At 39.7% G+C, this 17,533-nt stretch overlaps 2 protein-coding genes across 3 annotated transcripts; one reads left to right on the forward strand and one right to left on the reverse strand.

The window, feature by feature from the left end:
• Positions 1 to 619: 619 nt before the first annotated feature.
• On the reverse strand, positions 620 to 3,359 carry ubxn1 (UBX domain protein 1). 2 transcript variants are annotated; one of them, XM_072437675.1, is made up of 10 exons: positions 3,227 to 3,359; positions 2,667 to 2,731; positions 2,542 to 2,595; positions 2,351 to 2,475; positions 2,195 to 2,276; positions 1,875 to 2,066; positions 1,750 to 1,801; positions 1,587 to 1,685; positions 1,327 to 1,510; positions 620 to 1,223 (listed from the first exon to the last, which is right to left on the reverse strand). In XM_072437675.1, exons 2-10 carry the CDS (start codon positions 2,723 to 2,725, stop codon positions 1,183 to 1,185), a joined length of 888 nt encoding a protein of 295 aa, XP_072293776.1. In that variant the 5' UTR covers positions 2,726 to 2,731; positions 3,227 to 3,359; the 3' UTR covers positions 620 to 1,182. The 2 variants fall into 2 exon arrangements, with proteins under 2 accessions (XP_072293776.1, XP_072293775.1); XM_072437674.1 differs by lacking the exon at positions 3,227 to 3,359 and adding an exon at positions 3,171 to 3,191.
• Positions 3,360 to 5,818: 2,459 nt separating this feature from the next.
• Positions 5,819 to 17,220, forward strand: ehd1a (EH-domain containing 1a). Its single transcript, XM_072437676.1, has 6 exons — positions 5,819 to 6,496; positions 9,373 to 9,470; positions 13,169 to 13,410; positions 13,875 to 14,045; positions 14,132 to 14,296; positions 16,559 to 17,220. The coding sequence occupies exons 1-6, from the start codon at positions 6,108 to 6,110 to the stop codon at positions 17,102 to 17,104; spliced, it is 1,611 nt and encodes a 536-aa protein (XP_072293777.1). The 5' UTR covers positions 5,819 to 6,107; the 3' UTR covers positions 17,105 to 17,220.
• The last annotated feature ends 313 nt before the right edge of the window (positions 17,221 to 17,533 follow it).

A 17,533-nucleotide genomic window follows, 5' to 3' on the forward strand; every position in this document is an offset into this window, starting at 1 on the left:
GTACTTCAAATGCACAGTAGCCTATTACATCCACGCACCATGTCAGTTTCAAGGAAATCCTTTAAGTGTATGGACCAGAGTATTTTAATTATTGCCATTTTGAATAAAGGGTACAGTTATATATTGCTTTGCTTAATGACAGTGTACGCATCTTGTTTAGTGCGCCATTTCAACACCTTTTGGTATAACATTGAAAGGCACTGGTTTTGGTGTAGTTGTATGTACAATATCGTGATCAAGAGCTAAAGTGTGGATGAGACCTAAGATTCTGTTTGGTTATGGAGACTTAAGAGCCCAGAGTGGCCGGTTCTGAATATGTTCTAATAACCAAAAACCTATGTACACCAGCGCAGTCCAGATTGAGAACCTACCATCACCAGGGCCACTTTCCTCCAAGCTAATGGTGAATGTATGAACACTATATTGTATTATGTGATACTGATGATGCTTCTACACTAAACAATTCTTTCCAGTCAGAGGGGAAAACTAAATCGTTCTTGTTTAATACTGTACGGAAAGTATGAAAACAAAAAACATTTATAATTACTGTTATGGGTTAGTGGGTATACCATTTTAAAAAGCTAACATCACAAGGCTGACCTGTATGCCAAACAGTCAATTTTTGTCAGTAAATTATTTTATTGTAAAGTGTTAAATGCACATTATTATATTGAAAACATATGCAGTTGTGTTAAGAGTCCAACACCATAAAGCAGATTAATGTTTGAAACGCTGCACTATTATTTTAACCACCCTCAGTTTAAACTTATACTAAGGCCCAAAGTCACCTGCAACCCCCAACAGGAACAAGCTGTAGAGAATGAATTTAAACTTGTATTAATCTTTACTCTGAAGAATACAATTTTTTAATCAAAAAAGGCCAGTAATCTGCTTTAAGATGTTGGAGTTGGCAAGTATGGTAATCACAATTAAAACCATAAGATACTTTCAGAACTGAGCATCTTTTGAGTTTATTTGAGCAAATTTATTTAAAACTAACAATGAGATTGACTTCTTAAATGATTAAAACCTCAACCCCCTTCAACATTAACCCCAGGACTGTAATACCAATAATGTGCATCCTGCTAAAAATGACTGGTTTGTTGCCAAGAAATTGGGAGTCCCTAGTTGTAGTTTCACCCGTTATCGAGGTAAGATAGGCTCAGAGAAATCTGTGTAAATTTACTTTTTGGTGACAACCAACACAGCTGAAGGCACCAAACCTGTAAAAAAAGAAACACAAGTTATTAGCCAGTGTTTTAAAGATTACACACTCAGATTATATATTTTAAAATAATTTACAGCATTACTATAGTGTGCGCTTACCCAGTTCTTTAAGTGGCTTCTCCATATCCAGTTCTGTGTATTGGTGACGGGGATATGGTGACAGAAGTGAAAAGTCCTCACCTTCTGGTGTATTACCATTCATTTGTACATAGACACGGACGGCCGCCAAAGGCTCCTGGGCCTTGAAGGACGTTGTGATAGTTGTACCATCCAGCATACGAATCTGATCAAAGAAAAAAAGATTAGTCATCCACTTCAAAATAATCAAAACTTCTCTGAATAACCACTATGATCTGTACCTGTATCCGAGACTCGTCATACTCCCTTTTTGTGGGTGGTGGACCCTGACCAGTAGGCCACGTAGGACTTGGCTGGGATGATGATGCACCACCCCCAAACTGAAGACAGTAAAAGATCATTGTAAAATGGAGCAAAGAAACATGGATATAAATGTTAATGTACCTTTTGAGCTCGCTCTTCTCTGTCTCTGGCTATTTTGTCTTTAACCCTTTGCCTGGACAAAATGATGAAAAGAAGGATGAGCTTTTTCAGACTGTGTGTGTATGAATACTGAAAATGATGTGTACCTGGCTAGTTTGTCTTCCATCTTCTCTTTCCTCCGTTGATCAGCTAATTTCTTCATATCATCATCCTGTATCTTTTGACGAATTTGCTGCAGCTCTTGTCCTTGTTTCCTTCGTGTCTTTTCCCTTTCAATCTCCTCCGCCTTTTCACGCTCTCTCCTCTCGGCTTGCTTGATTCGCATCAGTTCCTCAAGTCTGAACAACATAGTTGACAAGTCTAATAAATCCACTGTTAAACCAAAAGAAGAAGTCTGTTCATAACCCTAGACAGAATCTAGACTGCCTGGTTATTAACATGTTTCAATTTCAGACACAGTACTTACCTTTTAACTTGTTCCCTTTTCTCCTCCTCAGTCATTGGTCGTTTTGTACCGTCAGGATTAATGATGTCTTCACATTCTATCTCTGATACATAAAAATTAACAATTGGAAAGCTGTACTGAAAATATCAAGATAAACTTTTTCATTGACTAAACTACCTTCACCAGGATCTAAATCTCCCATTTCTGAACTAGGTGGCACCACTGCTGTGCCTCCCAGGGCATTGTCTGCAGGTGGCACAAAGGGCTCATCAATGTTGGGGTCATTTTCATGCTCCATTAACCTGTAGTGACAAAAAATTGTGGATTGTGCTATTTTATTTCATATATAGTTGTGTATCCACTCTTACCAGTCCATAGCCTGCTCGATTCCCTGGTTTTCAGTGTTGGCTACAGCCCTCTCTCTACATGATGACAGACTCACAGTTTACAAATGGCCTGATATGCATTTGGACTTAAATGTTTTCATACTCACGCTCTATTTCTGTCAAATCCCATCTCCAGCAGACTCTCCAATGTAGTTAACTCTGCCATCTTTAGCTGTAACAGAATGTGAGACTCAAATGAAGGGCACTATTATGTGATCTGTCGCTTCAAATAAACCCTGTTTACAGTCGGAATAGTCGATGGAAGAGTACCACACCATTGTTCTCCTCCTCGTTAATCAACTAGGGACATTAACTCAGCACATGGTTACTCTTTAGCCCAGTCAGACCCATTACCTCCATCATAGTGTGGATTGGGACCTGAACCCATCTTAAAATTACACAAAAAATGTTTTATTACGATGATCGTAAATGACGCTCCAGTCAGAGCTGGGCTTTTCTGCGACAGATATTTAAAAACGAAAGCTAAATGAGAAGCATCGCTAGCTTTCCAAAATGGAAACATTATACATTCAAACGAACACCATCTCATAACAAAACATTTGCTGTATTGTATTTCACAATTATGACACGGTTATTATAATCAATTATACCATTAAAGTCTGATACGAGTAATGTATTCGAGAAGAAACGTTGGTTAGCTACTCACACATTAGTCAACACCGCTTCAACTGTACGGAAGCCCAGAGGTGGAAAACAACACTGCGCCCAAAAGCGATTTGGGTCTAGCTTGATCAGTGACCAGCGTGAAGGGCCCAAAGGGAAGGGCCAGAATAACACCACAGCAGCATAAATAACCAGGGCAGGTTTTACTTTACTTTGAAGATTTGTGAATTTTTGAAACTCTGAAGGAACTAAAACGTATAGAACAGGTAGAAGAGCTCTCAGATTCTAATAGCGTCTTTCTCACTCCACACCATCTTGGTTCCCCATGAGTCATCACATAATGTCGTTTACTGAGCTTTATGGGTTTAGGTTTGGTCTGTTATATATTGACAGTAGAGTAATGATTAATTTATCTCTCCCCCTCTCAGTCTTAAGCAGGCATCATTCATAAGCGTGTCATTTTTGGACAACCTTCGTTCATGTCATGTTTTTGCAACTAAGAAAACGTGGTTTATCTTGTGAATTTTTAATTTTTCATTCACTTTTATTAAATTTGTTAGTCTTCAGTTCAAGTTTTCATCACTTTCCAAGCGTATGCATTGTTTGATTTTTTTTCTGCACAGAAGACATTTTTTTGGCAGGTAAGTATTTGGATTATATATATATATATATATATATATATATATATATATATATATATATATAAACAAAACAAAAAACTCTTTCTTACCCTCTGCGGGTGGTCTCTATTTATCCCCCTAAGCTCGGTCCTGGAAGCTTGAGGGTTCTGCGGAGTGTATATATATATATATATATATATATATATATCCCACCTAATTGTTGCTTACCATCAGTAGGCGTTACATGCGATAAACTATATCTATGTGCATGTTTTCTTTAATTATATATTTTTCTTACAGAAGTTCAACTTGGGCAACATTTTAGCAGACAATTATGACTCTTTGGAGTCTGCCCTTTGAAATATTTTATTGCTGTTATTTTGCAGACAGAAGGGGATAAAGGTCAAAGCTCAGCCAAAGCAAGTTAAAGAAGACTGAAGGCTCAACACCAAATGTCCATTGATGTTCAAAACTGTAGCCTATTTTTTGTGAGTAAATTTTTGGTTGGTTGGTTGGTTGATCGAATGATTAAATTACATTTTATTTACAGATTTTGCAGGCACTAACCTAAATTTGGGACCTTTTTGATTTACTGGTGCCCCAAAGATGATGATTTATCTTAAAAGCAGTAAAAGATGAACGAGAAGGGTAAAGGTCATTCTATGTTAACTTTATAACCTTTGAGGGAACTATGTCACCTGAGAAAACTGTAGAACCATTTCACATGTGATCTACTGTTGTCCATCAGATGTCACTATTACACCATGTAGCCCCTTGAAACATAATGTAGGCTTCATCTTGGCCTCTATCCATGTTGTTTTGCCTAATATCGTTTGTGCTACAAACCATGTATTATATGCAGTGAGTCAGTTCAACTCTGCTGTTTGTGAGGGTCTTGACCAGCTGTAACAGCATCTCCGTTTGGAAAATAATTGGCTTCCAGTGGAGCTGCTGTTATCTATGGAGAGACACCACTGTCGTCACAACAATGCACTGACTCACTCTCTCTTATAGATCTATTATGTATCAATTTAAAATCTAGGGGCCGAATACTTAATTCTCCAAAATGTTGTGTCTTCTCCTTTTACTGTTGCATTAAATTGACATTGGGGTTCAGTCTGCATTGAACTTTAGTCAAACGCTTCTGAAATAGGCCTGCTATGTATTTGTTTTTATGCCTGCACTGTAATACCATTATAAATAAACATATATAATTTTGATAATAAAAAAAAATTACATCTGAGCATGTGTTTATTCATTTAAATAATCAAATAATATAGTAGGTCTAGTTGTAACTTGGTGGTTGTAACGTGAGAGTTTGAACACCACATCAGGGACAGACAGAGGTCTTGGATACCGCCATTAAACACCAAAGAAGAACAACATTGTGTAAATTAAACAATAAATAACCTATACAACACAACCTCTAGCATTTATGTTTTCTCACATAATCCCCAATGAATGGAATTTTATATTTGTTTCTTTCTTTTGCTTTTGGTTTCCATATGAGGAGACCCGGCTGGGAGAAATATATTAGCTATCTATAAGTGGTTTCACTTAGTAGGGGGCAAGGCATCTTATTTTGATCACAAATCCAAAGATTTAGCCAAGGTTTCCAACCTTAAAAGTCACATGAGATCTGACAGGAAACACTGATAATCATACATTACCGCCAGACTTTATTCCAGAGCTGACTTCTTCTTTGGCACTTCACGGCGTTCACCACCGTACATTTATTCTATAGGCTTAATTCTTTGGCTTTATTTTTAAGACTTGTCTTTATTCGTCTCCCCGTCCGACTTATTCTTTATTCTTTAGGCTTTATTCTTTAGATTTTAGACTTTATACTCTATGCTTTAGACTTCACGCTTTATACTTCATTCTTCTTATGAGAAAGAATTAAATAAAAATCTCTTTTATTGTGTAGCCTTTTAAGTCACGTCACACACGATCTGTTTCCGGGTTCAGGGACACGCACAGCCAGCAGGCGGCCGCTAACCGCTGAAAGTCGACATTCACATTCACGGCTTGATGGATTCATAGTTTTTCTTCATGGGTTGATACTGACACAGGCAGCACACATCTGATAATAGCAAAACCAAAAGTACACGTACACTAGTCACCGCGGGACGGAGAAAGTCCCTGAATGAGTGCGTAGCGTTGCGTGGCTAACAGAGGGAGGGACGCTCAGACCGCGCCCAGCTCCGCTTTAGCAGCAGCTCTCTCCAGCGGCGTGACCCGCACCAGCCACGCAGTCAAGGAATAGCCCAATTATTGTGGCAAGCGAAGGCGAACCAGACCACCATGTTCAGAAAAACAATGAAGAAAGACCCGGAGCTGTTTCAAAACGTGTCCGAGGGTCTGAAACGGCTCTACCGGACCAAGCTGTTCCCGCTGGAGGACGCGTACCGCTTCCACGACTTCCACTCCCCGGCGCTGGAAGATGCGGACTTTGACAACAAGCCTATGGTGCTCTTGGTGGGACAGTACTCCACCGGGAAAACCACCTTCATCCGCCACCTGATGGAGCAGGACTTTCCCGGTATGCGGATTGGCCCGGAGCCGACCACGGACTCTTTCATCGCCGTGATGCACGGGGAGCAGGACGGGGTGATACCGGGGAACGCGCTGGTGGTCGACCCGAAGAAGCCCTTCCGCAAACTCAATGCTTTCGGCAACGCTTTCCTCAACAGGTAAGGCCACTTCAACCGTCTAATCCTACTTCTGCCCTTGGGAGAAATCAGACAATCCGATTAACATGCGTATGTAAGTCACAGCAGTCATTGTTTTAATCACAGGTGTCCACAGTGTGTGAATGAAGGCAGTGCTGCGGCCTGAGCACCTCAAACTGTTGATGTGTTGACCACCTCAGACTGTTGAATGTGTTGACCACCTCAGACTGTTGAATGTGTTGACCACCTCAGACTGTTGAATGTGTTGACCACCTCAGACTGTTGAATGTGTTGACCACCTCAGACTGTTGAATGTGTTGACCACCTCAGACTGTTGAATGTGTTGACCACCCAGACTGTTGAATGTGTTGACCACCTCACATTAAAACTTTTGAATGTGGTGGGACATGGAGGGACGGCCAGCTCATAGATAATAACTGTTATAATACCGTGCGATTTAAGTTTTGATCAATCATAACACACAGAAACATACTGGAATAGCAATGCATTACAAACTGAAATCAAATTAAGTTTTTTATTTCTTTGCAAGAGGAAAAATAATAGTTTTCTATGTTGTGGTGGGACATTTTCTTGGTACGAGGGACAGGTTTGTCACCCTAGTCGCTCTGACAAATGCACGTCAATGGCCTCACATGCTCACACATGTAGGTGAAGTGAGTGTAGGCGGTTGCACAATTTTCCCAGCATTCTTGGTCTCTTGAGTTTTCCCATCTGACATCGGAGTGTTTCACTGTACAGTGAAATACCCATTATGTTTATGGGAAAACAAAAGACAAAAGTATCATTAAAACGAGAACAGATGTACTATTATTTATCTGACACTAGTACTACTTTCTCCACATGTCAGAGCACCCTCTTGACTGACCTTTTAGTGTCTGTGAGGTCTAGCGCTCAAATGAAGTGGATATTGTTGCCAGATAACACTGACCTTGTCCTGTCCTCCAATGGGCGTAACAAGTCATAAAAGTGTAGAATGTAAAATGTATGATCTTATCTCGAAGTGCTAAAGGTTTCCTCTACTTTATACTTTGTCAGCAGCATAACTATTTAATTTTACAAAGTTGTGCATCATGGGTTGTGTAAATGGTAGAGGCCTTTTGTTTTCTAATATTATGATCTTTGAAGTGTACTAATTTGTTATTCATATAATTACAACTACAACAATTAAGTTAATGTCACTCAACAGCCAGACAAATCAGATTTTATAGTGACTCAATAACTAATTCTGTGAACTACAGTTTCTCATACCACCTCACATAGTAAATCATTTGTAATTTACAATCAGAGTGGAATTAGATTATTTCTTCTATTTTGTTTCATACAATTCAAAAACGTTTTAGTGTCCTCATTCCTGTTCTTTGGGTTTGTAAGAAGTTCTTTACACGTTTATACACAAGAACGCTTCATCGTCGTGCAGGAATGTGCCCTTAAGAGTCAGATGTATGGCAGTAGCACATTTTAACTCTTTGTGTGACGGCCTGAGTAAACCAATAATATGCATTTGCGTCTTTTTAGACACAATACCATATAATTAAAGGCTAAAGTAAAAGGCAGGTCTTCAAATTAAATACAGATTAGACTGTCTGTATAACCAATCATTTGTTGAAGTGTAACACAACTGCCGCATTAAGCAAACCTACAATCCTGTAAATGTAAATCTCACTTCTGCACTGTAGTTTTTGTAGCCTTAGCCTCTCCGTTCAGCATACCGTCTCTTCCTTCTACAGAGTGGGCCTCATACTCTTTGTGAACCATTAGTAAGTAAAACCAGAGTCAGCAAAGTGTCAGTTCCTCAGTGACCCGCCCCACACCCGCTCCGCCCTGCCTCCAGCCTGACACTCCAGGACACTGACTCTGCACTTTGCACAGAGATAGTGACTGACACCAAGTGGATCTTTTGAGGGGGAAAAAAGTCATATAAAGTGTAAACGTGCAGACTGTAGTGGAAACGGAGCAGTTGCAACCTGTGCCGGCCGCCCGTTTCCTTTCTGCACAGGGAAGCTGAGGTCATGATATGGGAAAGGTCAAAGTTCAGGAGGTGGGTTGAGCAGAGGTAACATTATGTCATGTCACAGAGATGAACATACAGTGTTATGTTTGTTTTTTCTCATAACTGAAATAACTATGGAATCTTCCTCCTTGTGGTGTCTTCCCTTTTATGAATCTCTGCATATTTTCCCCTCCGTGTGGAAAATGATGGAGAACGGAAAACCGACATTCATATCACACACCGACTGAACTAAGGGGAAAGGAAAAAGCTTCATGTTTGTTATCTTTGGCACTCGCTCTCGTAGTAATGGAATAGCAGAGACACAGCCCCTCGCTCATATTACTCGAACTTATTCTTTCTACTCAGATTTTGTTCCCCCCCTGCGAGTGTGTGTGGGGGGGCGTCAGTGGAGTTCAGTGTGGTTAGTGAAGGAATGTAAAAGCCTGGTTCTCCCTGTCTTGTGACCCGCTGACTCTGAGATCATGTTGTGAGTGTCAGATCAGATTGACTCAGCCGAACCCGAAAGCAAACCATGTGGTGTTGTTAACAATCTTCTCAATAGTGTTCTATAAAGAACACTATTGTAGGTTTATACAAAAAGACTCCACCACTCACACCATGCAGTGTGTTTTGTCTATGCTTCGTTAGATGCATAGTAGTTTCACATTTGTCTGATATGTGCACCTCAACTAATACCTTTTAAAGTCATGTTTCTGTTGGATTGTCAGTTCCCCACCCCTTGTCATAATATCGGTATTACTTCCTCTCTAAATACATTTTTTAAAAAAACATCAAATTTGTATATATTTCCAGTGGACGTGGTAACAACTAACACCTCACGAATAATCCCTAAAGTTTTCTCTATCTGTTTGTGTTTTGTCTGCAGGTTCATGTGTGCCCAGATGCCTAATTCTGTTTTGGAGAGCATCAGTATTATCGATACCCCGGGAATCCTGTCGGGAGAGAAGCAGCGGATAAGCAGAGGTCGGCTCACTCGTCACTCACTCGATCCACACACGCTGCTGCTACTCAAAGCCACACCCACAGACTCGACTAAACTGCTTTGCATTCAGGAATAGGGCCAGGAAAAGCAGCTAGAGGGTTTGAATTTGAACTACGGTACTCAGTCTTTTCTGCCATTGTAAAAAGCAACTATTACCTCATGTTTAAGCTGCAAAGGCTGAGAATCAAGAGTGTGCCGGTCATGTTTTGTTTTGAGTTGCAGTTGGACATTCCTTCTTCCCATTTTATATTTTACTACGCATTACTAACACATTACTAACACATTACTAACATTACATAATTAATCCTGAGTCATTTCCCTCTGCACAGCCATAGTAGATGGTCATGTTAACTGGAAAATATAATTAAAAAAAGTTTCCTTTAGTTATGATGAGTGTACAAATATCAGGCAGATGATTGCAAGGCAACTTCTTCTTTTGTACATGACTAAGGTTCTTAAGAGGAAGCATGCAGTGGAGCTTTTCTACGCAAGCGACGGGAAGTGGAGTAAAAAAAATAACAGTTTCCCAAGACTTCACATCTGCATGAGGCTGGAGGCTGCTTCAGGGAAAGAGAACCCCACATGAATATTAGGGCTGGGAATCACAGGGTGCAGCACAGAACACAACACGGTGGTTACTGCGCTATCAAGATGCATGCGATAATCAATATATGTAACAAAGTATATTCTATCAACCATGTTTTTTCGTTTAAACCACTTCCTGCACAGACTTGACATCAAATACACCCATTAACAACAGAACTGACAGAAAGAGAAAGTAAGCGGGTAATAATGGCACAATTTAACACTTTTTAAAATGAAAAAAGCATGCGGCATACATTTTCCTACATTTAAGTCCCATTTTGTCCAAAGTCTGTTAAATATGTCCATTCTAAAATTGAGTTAAAGTTTTTTTCCATTTTATGAACATGTTTCCTTTTTATAAACATGTAACATAGTTTTTATTTAGTAACATAACAAAATGACTCTTGACAGCCCACAATAGTAATATTGTATCACCAAAGTTAGTATCACAGTATATTGATAATGCTATAGTTTTAGCACATCCCTAATGAATATATAACTTTGTGTGATATGTCTTCTGTAAATACAAAGTCAGTGCTGGATGACAATGCAAATGCTCTCAAAATGTATGGATTTTCTGCCTCCATTGGGCACTCGAAGCATTTTACATGAACCATTAACACATTCTTACATCGTGCACACATTTGAAGCATGGGTTTCAGTGTGTTGCTCACCTGTTGTGGTTTTATTAAGGTGACCCTCCAGTGAGCTGATGTGCCTGATGTCTGTGTTAGTCTTATTTCTATACCTTGACTGTGGGATTTAGTCTCGTTCGCACAAGGCCTCACACAACAACTATTGTTTCAGGGTAAACATTATCGGCTCCTCTGGAGACTAGACTCACTATACTGTGTGTCATCTATAAACAGCACTCATTGAGTAAGTTCAGGGAGAGTGCCACAATGGCTGGTGGGATGAAAAAGCACAACAAGAAATGAACAATGTATTCTGAGATGTTCAGGTGGAAAAAAATGTACCTCTAACCATTGTTACCTAACCCATAAGTGATGAAATCTCATATACAGAAACTGGTTTTGCAGGTTGGTTCTTTCACTTCGCTCACATTTGATGTTAGAAGTCAAATACTTTGGCAAAGATATCAAAGGTCAAATACAAAGTTTCAAGTTTGACTTCTTAAAACAAATACTAGGGCTATTGTTGACTGAATACATTTTCGGGCAATTAAAGGCTCTGTACATCGATTAACACACCAAAAGACGGCAGCATTATTAACCAATATGTCAAAAAAAGAATAATACGATTACTAAAGGACGACAACCCTTTCCTTTTTATTGCGTTGAAATTGGTACAGTAGTGTGAGTTCGATTCCTCTTTAATTAAAATTCTTTTCTACATTTCCCTCAGTGAACTTGAATCTACCTTCAAGAAAGATAATTCAGGACTCCTGGATTATCTTTCTTGAAGGTAGATTGACCCTTAACCTTTTCATCAGTCTTCCAGCCATCAGTAACTACCAATACTTGTAAGATTTGCTGTTTTAATATTGATATAATACTCGTTTTAATATGTTGCTTCTCTACACAGTCACGGAGTGAAAGAAAAGGTTCAAATACATTTTTCATTTTTAATAACATTAACCCCCGGATCGAATCGAAATCGGATCGAATTGGAAATCAGATCGAAATCGGAGCGAATCGGATGGGATCTGAGAAATCGGAAAAAAATCGATTTTGAAACGTAAAAATTGGAATCGAATCGATTCTTGAAATTTCAATCGAAACCCAGTTCTACTTCTACGGGCAACAAAATCTTGAAGGAAAAAAAAAGAGAGGAAAAAAAAAACATATTGGTACAGTATCAAAATGAAAGGACTTTTTAGCAGCCCTTGTTCTTGTCATCAACTTGTGAAATGCACACACCATTTCCTTGTTTAAATACACAGAAAGCCCTCTGGTGTATTCTTGTCTGCATTTGTCATGGAAAGCTCAGCGGCTAAAGTCTCTATATGTGAAGTCTTGTCTGTAGCAGCTGCGCGTCTCCTTCTCTGTCGCACGTTAAAGCAAACACATGTCTATGGCCCGCTCCCTACAGGGAACCTCAATATATCCCCCCTTCACATGCCATTTAAAACACTCTGCCATTTCCTCATATTTGGTCTGTGGACTTAAACAAATGTGACTAAATTTGGATCCACAGTAAATAGTTTGTCTTCGTGTCACTATCACGGCCCTGTTGTCGCGCACATGTTTGGACACAAACGGAAGAATGTGAGCGCTGTAGATCTGAGTGATGAGATCAGCATTTTTCTCAGATCAGATGTCGCAGACTCCAATCACCCCTGTGCTTTTGCTTTTTCTCTGTGTAAACTGCCTCAAGGGGGGAGAAGTTACATTGTTTGCTGTAATACAATCAACTCTTTAGAACTCTTAAAAATTCCATATGATAATTTTGATCAACGTTTGGGGATTTTCTCAATGACAATATTTGGACAATGTTATAATCCATCAGCAACGTGCTATAATGTCCTGTAAGTCTTGTTTTGTGTTGAAGTATTGTATAAAGCATGATGGGACGGTAAAATACATTTTTGAAAAGTGCCCTTAAGTCTGTAAATATTTTAATTCTTAAACTGCTTATTTCAAGCCTTTTTGATTATTTGATATGAACATTTTTTAGATATATCTACCACCTACCTTTTTTATGTAACGTTGTTTGTCGTCTTTTAGAGTCTCCATGTGATGACATTTTGTGGGTGTAGTTAATAGTTAGCCAACCCGTCTTTTACGAGATTATGGCTCAACACAATTAAACTAACATTGGGTCAAGTTGGAGGATCAAACGGCAACCTTTGCTCAATAGCCAGACAACGGCCTTATGCATTACATTCCTGTATTTCTCCACTCTAATAGATGCTGTAGCAGAACACGTTTTCAGTCTTTGATTGTGACATGAGTACAAACACTCCCGGTACATGGCAGATGACCTCACTCAGTTAAAATGTGGTTCTCCGGAGCAGGTTGTAAGCATCATGGCAGATGAACACACTTAACTCGGGCACACTTATGCTTATAGAAAATAGTCTTTGTTAATGCAACTCCTTGTTTTTAAGTCGGTCTGTGTCCTCTCTTCTCAGGTTACGACTTTGCTGCCGTACTTGAATGGTTTGCTGAGCGTGTGGATCGAATCATTCTCCTTTTTGACGCTCACAAGCTGGACATCTCAGATGAGTTTTCAGAGGTCATCCGTGCCCTGAAAAATCATGAAGACAAAATGCGCGTGGTTCTGAACAAAGCTGACCAGATCAGCACACAGCAGCTGATGAGGGTCTATGGAGCTTTAATGTGGTCCCTGGGGAAAATTATCAACACTCCTGAGGTAAACCTGTAGTCGGACTGTTAATAGGACTATTACTTACACTAAATGAATGCAACAGCTTCAGTGTCATTTTATGAAGTACTTTACAATCTCATTATTTCTGGTTCCAAAACATAACACTGATATTCCTGAATGTTTTCCTCTGATTTAACCAAGCTCCATGTAAGGGTCTCATGACATCTTTGGGAAATGGTTAATGTTTGATATAGGTTTAGATTCATAAACCATGAAAGAAGGAAACCTTTGAATCATTGGGAGAATGATTAATTGACTTTGAGAAGTCAGTGTTGTAAAGCCTCGCCACATGATTGATACTGCTCTTGTCAAATACAATTTACACATGTATAAATACTTCAGGCATAATAATAATAATAATCCATCTGAGTTTTGTAAACTTGCATTGCACTTATTTCCTAACATCAAAAGCTGTGGCCAGTGTTTTAACCTGTGCAATCTGAATCCAGGTGGTGCGTGTGTACATTGGGTCATTCTGGGCACAGCCGCTGCTGGTCCCAGACAACAGGAAGTTGTTCGAAGCTGAGGAGCAGGACTTGTTTTTGGATATTCAGTCCCTTCCCCGAAATGCAGCGCTACGTAAACTTAACGACCTCATCAAACGAGCTCGCCTTGCCAAGGTTTTTTTATTTACTTCATCATTGTGCTACGTTAAATAATGTATTTTATAAATGTGTATTTAAAAACTAAATTGTAACTGTTTTAGGTACAAGCATACATCATCAGTTCACTGAAAAAGGAAATGCCTAGTGTTTTTGGAAAAGAATCCAAGAAGAAAGAGCTCATTAGTAACCTTGGAGAAATCTACCAAAGGATCGAGAAGGAACATCAGATCTCTCCAGGAGACTTCCCCAACATTGTCAAGATGCAGGTGTGTAACAGCGTTTGTGCTTTACCTGAAAGTGTCAAATTGTGTCAAATCACCTTTAACCATGTTTTCAGTATCAGTATTTTACTCACAGTTGCATTTGGAATGATTCATGCGTGTTTGAGTAATCACAGATTGTTCTGCACTTGAGGCTCGAGTGCTCAGATCATTTCCGTTTGCGTTCATCACTTTTCCCCCGCCTGGCTCAGTACTTGTAATTCCTGGGAAAATTTAGATGCCAAATCTTAGCCATAGCATAGCCATTTTTTTGAAACTGCTTGGTGTTCTGCACGAATTATATATTAAAAAACCTAAAATGCTGTAAATAAAAATCTGCAGCTTGCTGCAATGAAATGTTACTATGAAGAGGCGATATCCACAGCAGAGAATCATGGTAATTTCTATTATTTTCATTTTGGATCAGTATTGCAGTTTACGTAAAACCATGTTGTAAAGGAGACATGTCATTTTTTCAGGTACTTGGCATTGAACTTCACCCCTTTTACATTTTTGTAGGATCGCAATGTAAATCACAATATTAATCTAAAATGTTTTAGTAATAAAAACAGTAATGTTGACTTCCAGTTCAAAACTGCAGAACTGATAACCGCGCCTCCTCACACTGACATTTCACTAACAATTAGCAGTTTGTCATTTACATGTGACTACGTGACATTTTAGAACTTTACAAGTATTACTCGGAGTTTGACTTTTTTCAAATAATATGGGCGGGGTTAGGGGATAGGGGGTAGGGGGTAGGTGAAATTGCTCAAGCCTCAGTAACAGGATTACTCAAACACGCATGAATCGATCAAAATACAACTTTGAGTAAACAGGGCTGTTGTCGACCTGCCTTGTACATCGATTAATTGACTAAAAGGTGGCAACGGGTGGTTCTGCCAAAAGCTCTCAAAACTAACAAGTATCTCTATGAACAGACCCAGACTACACTGAAATGAGCAAACGGAGACGCTCAAATGAATGAAGCGAAAACTACTAGTAAACAGTGTATTTATCTGTAAACCGGCGGATAAAACTCACAATTCCCTAACCCAAATTCCAATCTAACGCATTCAAAGTTTTCTCCTTCTGCTGCAATCCGTATAAATCCTTATAATCCCATTAAAATGATAAATCAACTCATACATTATTTTACAGACTTGGGTTCTTTTTAAGTACAATAAATTAGGAGATGTTATTACCTCGTAGACACGTTTTGACTGCTTAACTGCGAGTCATCTTCAGACTGTCACTTACCAGCTGATGTTACTTCCTGTGGCGTGGTCAGCCTGACAGACCATGGTACGGTAATCACTGATTATCTTTAAAAAGAACATAAGTCTGTGGATATATCTTAAAGGTGGGATGGACGATTTTTTTTCAGCAAATTTTTTTATCATATTTCCTCTTGGCGTGGATAAATCATTTGTCCTGCTCACTCACCTGCAGCCGTGTGCGGTTCGTCCCCACGTTTCCGCGTGCCTAAGCGCATGGATCTATCATAATATAGTTCCCTCAGTGTACGAGACAAAATGAAGACGGAGAAAGACAGTTCGAGCTGACGCAGAAGTAGACAGAAATCTACGGGAGACGAGAGATGCGATGCGCTCCGTTGCGCTAATAAACAAACGCACGTGTGTGTTGTATCGGTCCGCACGGGGGAGTGCGCATGCGCACTTCCACCTGTGTTCTCAAATTGCCGAAAAATCGGCCATTGCGCCTTTAAGAAGACAAAATGAACATTGTTGGAGTAATAAAAATGTTGATAGATGAAGACTACAACCACTAAAGGCACTAGAGTAAATTAATGATGAGGAAACACTGTTGTATCAAGATTAAAAGCTCATTAAAGTTTTAAATAATGATATTTACCAAATACCAGAAAAAGCCTAATATGGATTTTTTAGTACAAAGTGGTACCAACCAAAGAAGTGGCATTTACATTAGTGATGCTACTTTAAAGATCAAAGTGTAACTCTTTGAGCATTTGAAGGTACTCCTTTTGCCTCTGTACAATGTCCTCAGTGTTATTTTAAGAGTTAGACAAAGATGGTTTGGGGGACTATGACCTCTCACTCTTCACATCTTTGCCCCTGTTTCCTGCCCTTACCTCCAGGATGGGTCAGGCCTGGGATGAGATTTATTTTTCCTGGTTTGTCAGGAAATCCTGCTTCTTGTATGCTGTTCCCTTTGGTAACCATTGAAGACTGAGCTATTTCTAACACTAATTCCTGTTTTCACTCATCCACCATCTTTTCATTTCAGGAGCTCCTCAACGGCCAGGACTTCACAAAGTTTAATTCTCTGAAGCCCAAGCTGCTGGAGCAGGTGGAGGACATGTTGGCCCATGATATAGCCAAACTCATGGCTCTGGTGAGGCAGGAGGAGGCCGCCATGCCCAGCCAGACTGTCCATGGAGGAGCATTTGAGGGAACCATGAGTGGTCCGTTTGGCCACGGCTACGGAGAGGGTGCAAGTGAGGGAATAGACGAGATGGAGTGGGTGGTGGGACGTGATAAGCCCTCATACGATGAGATCTTTTACACTCTGGGCCCCATCAATGGCAAAGTGTCCGGTGCTGCAGCCAAAAAGGAGATGCTGAAGTCTAAGTTGCCCAATACTGTGCTGGGAAAGATTTGGAAGCTGGCTGACGTGGATAAAGATGGCTTCCTCGATGACGAGGAGTTTGCCCTGGCAAACCACCTGATCAAAGTGAAGCTAGAGGGCCATGAGCTGCCTGCAGAGCTACCTCTTCATCTTGTGCCTCCAGCCAAACGTGGGACAGTGGATCAAGAGGACAGCAGAGAATGAAATATACTTTGAGCCTTTCAATGCTTACAAGTACAAGTTTGAATTTTTCAGTGAGGGTAAGGGAACTTGTAGTGTGGGATGTAGTAGCAACTGCAGTGTAATAATAATTACAGAAGTACAGGGAGATCTTTCTTTAACCACATCCATTTCTACAACTATGCCCTTCCTTTAAAGTTCAAACTAATACTCACTGTGAGCTGAGCCTCCCATGTTTCTTGAAACGCCAGAACACGTATGCAGAGCGCTTGTTCACCAGACTTTGGGCTTCCATGGACAGAATGTAGTTAGATATCTATTATAAATGAAAGAAGGGTGATTGTCTATTGAAAAGACTTTACTGGATGATTCAATGGGACATGACAAGTCACATGAACAATTGTTCTAAATAGCATTATAATATTCTGATCCAAAGAATTATAGTTTTCATTT

The sequence above is a fragment of the Eucyclogobius newberryi genome, unplaced genomic scaffold, assembly GCF_026437365.1.
Source record: "Eucyclogobius newberryi isolate DKJ021-1_F unplaced genomic scaffold, fEucNew1.0.hap1 SCAF_11, whole genome shotgun sequence".
NCBI lineage: Eukaryota > Metazoa > Chordata > Actinopteri > Gobiiformes > Gobiidae > Eucyclogobius > Eucyclogobius newberryi.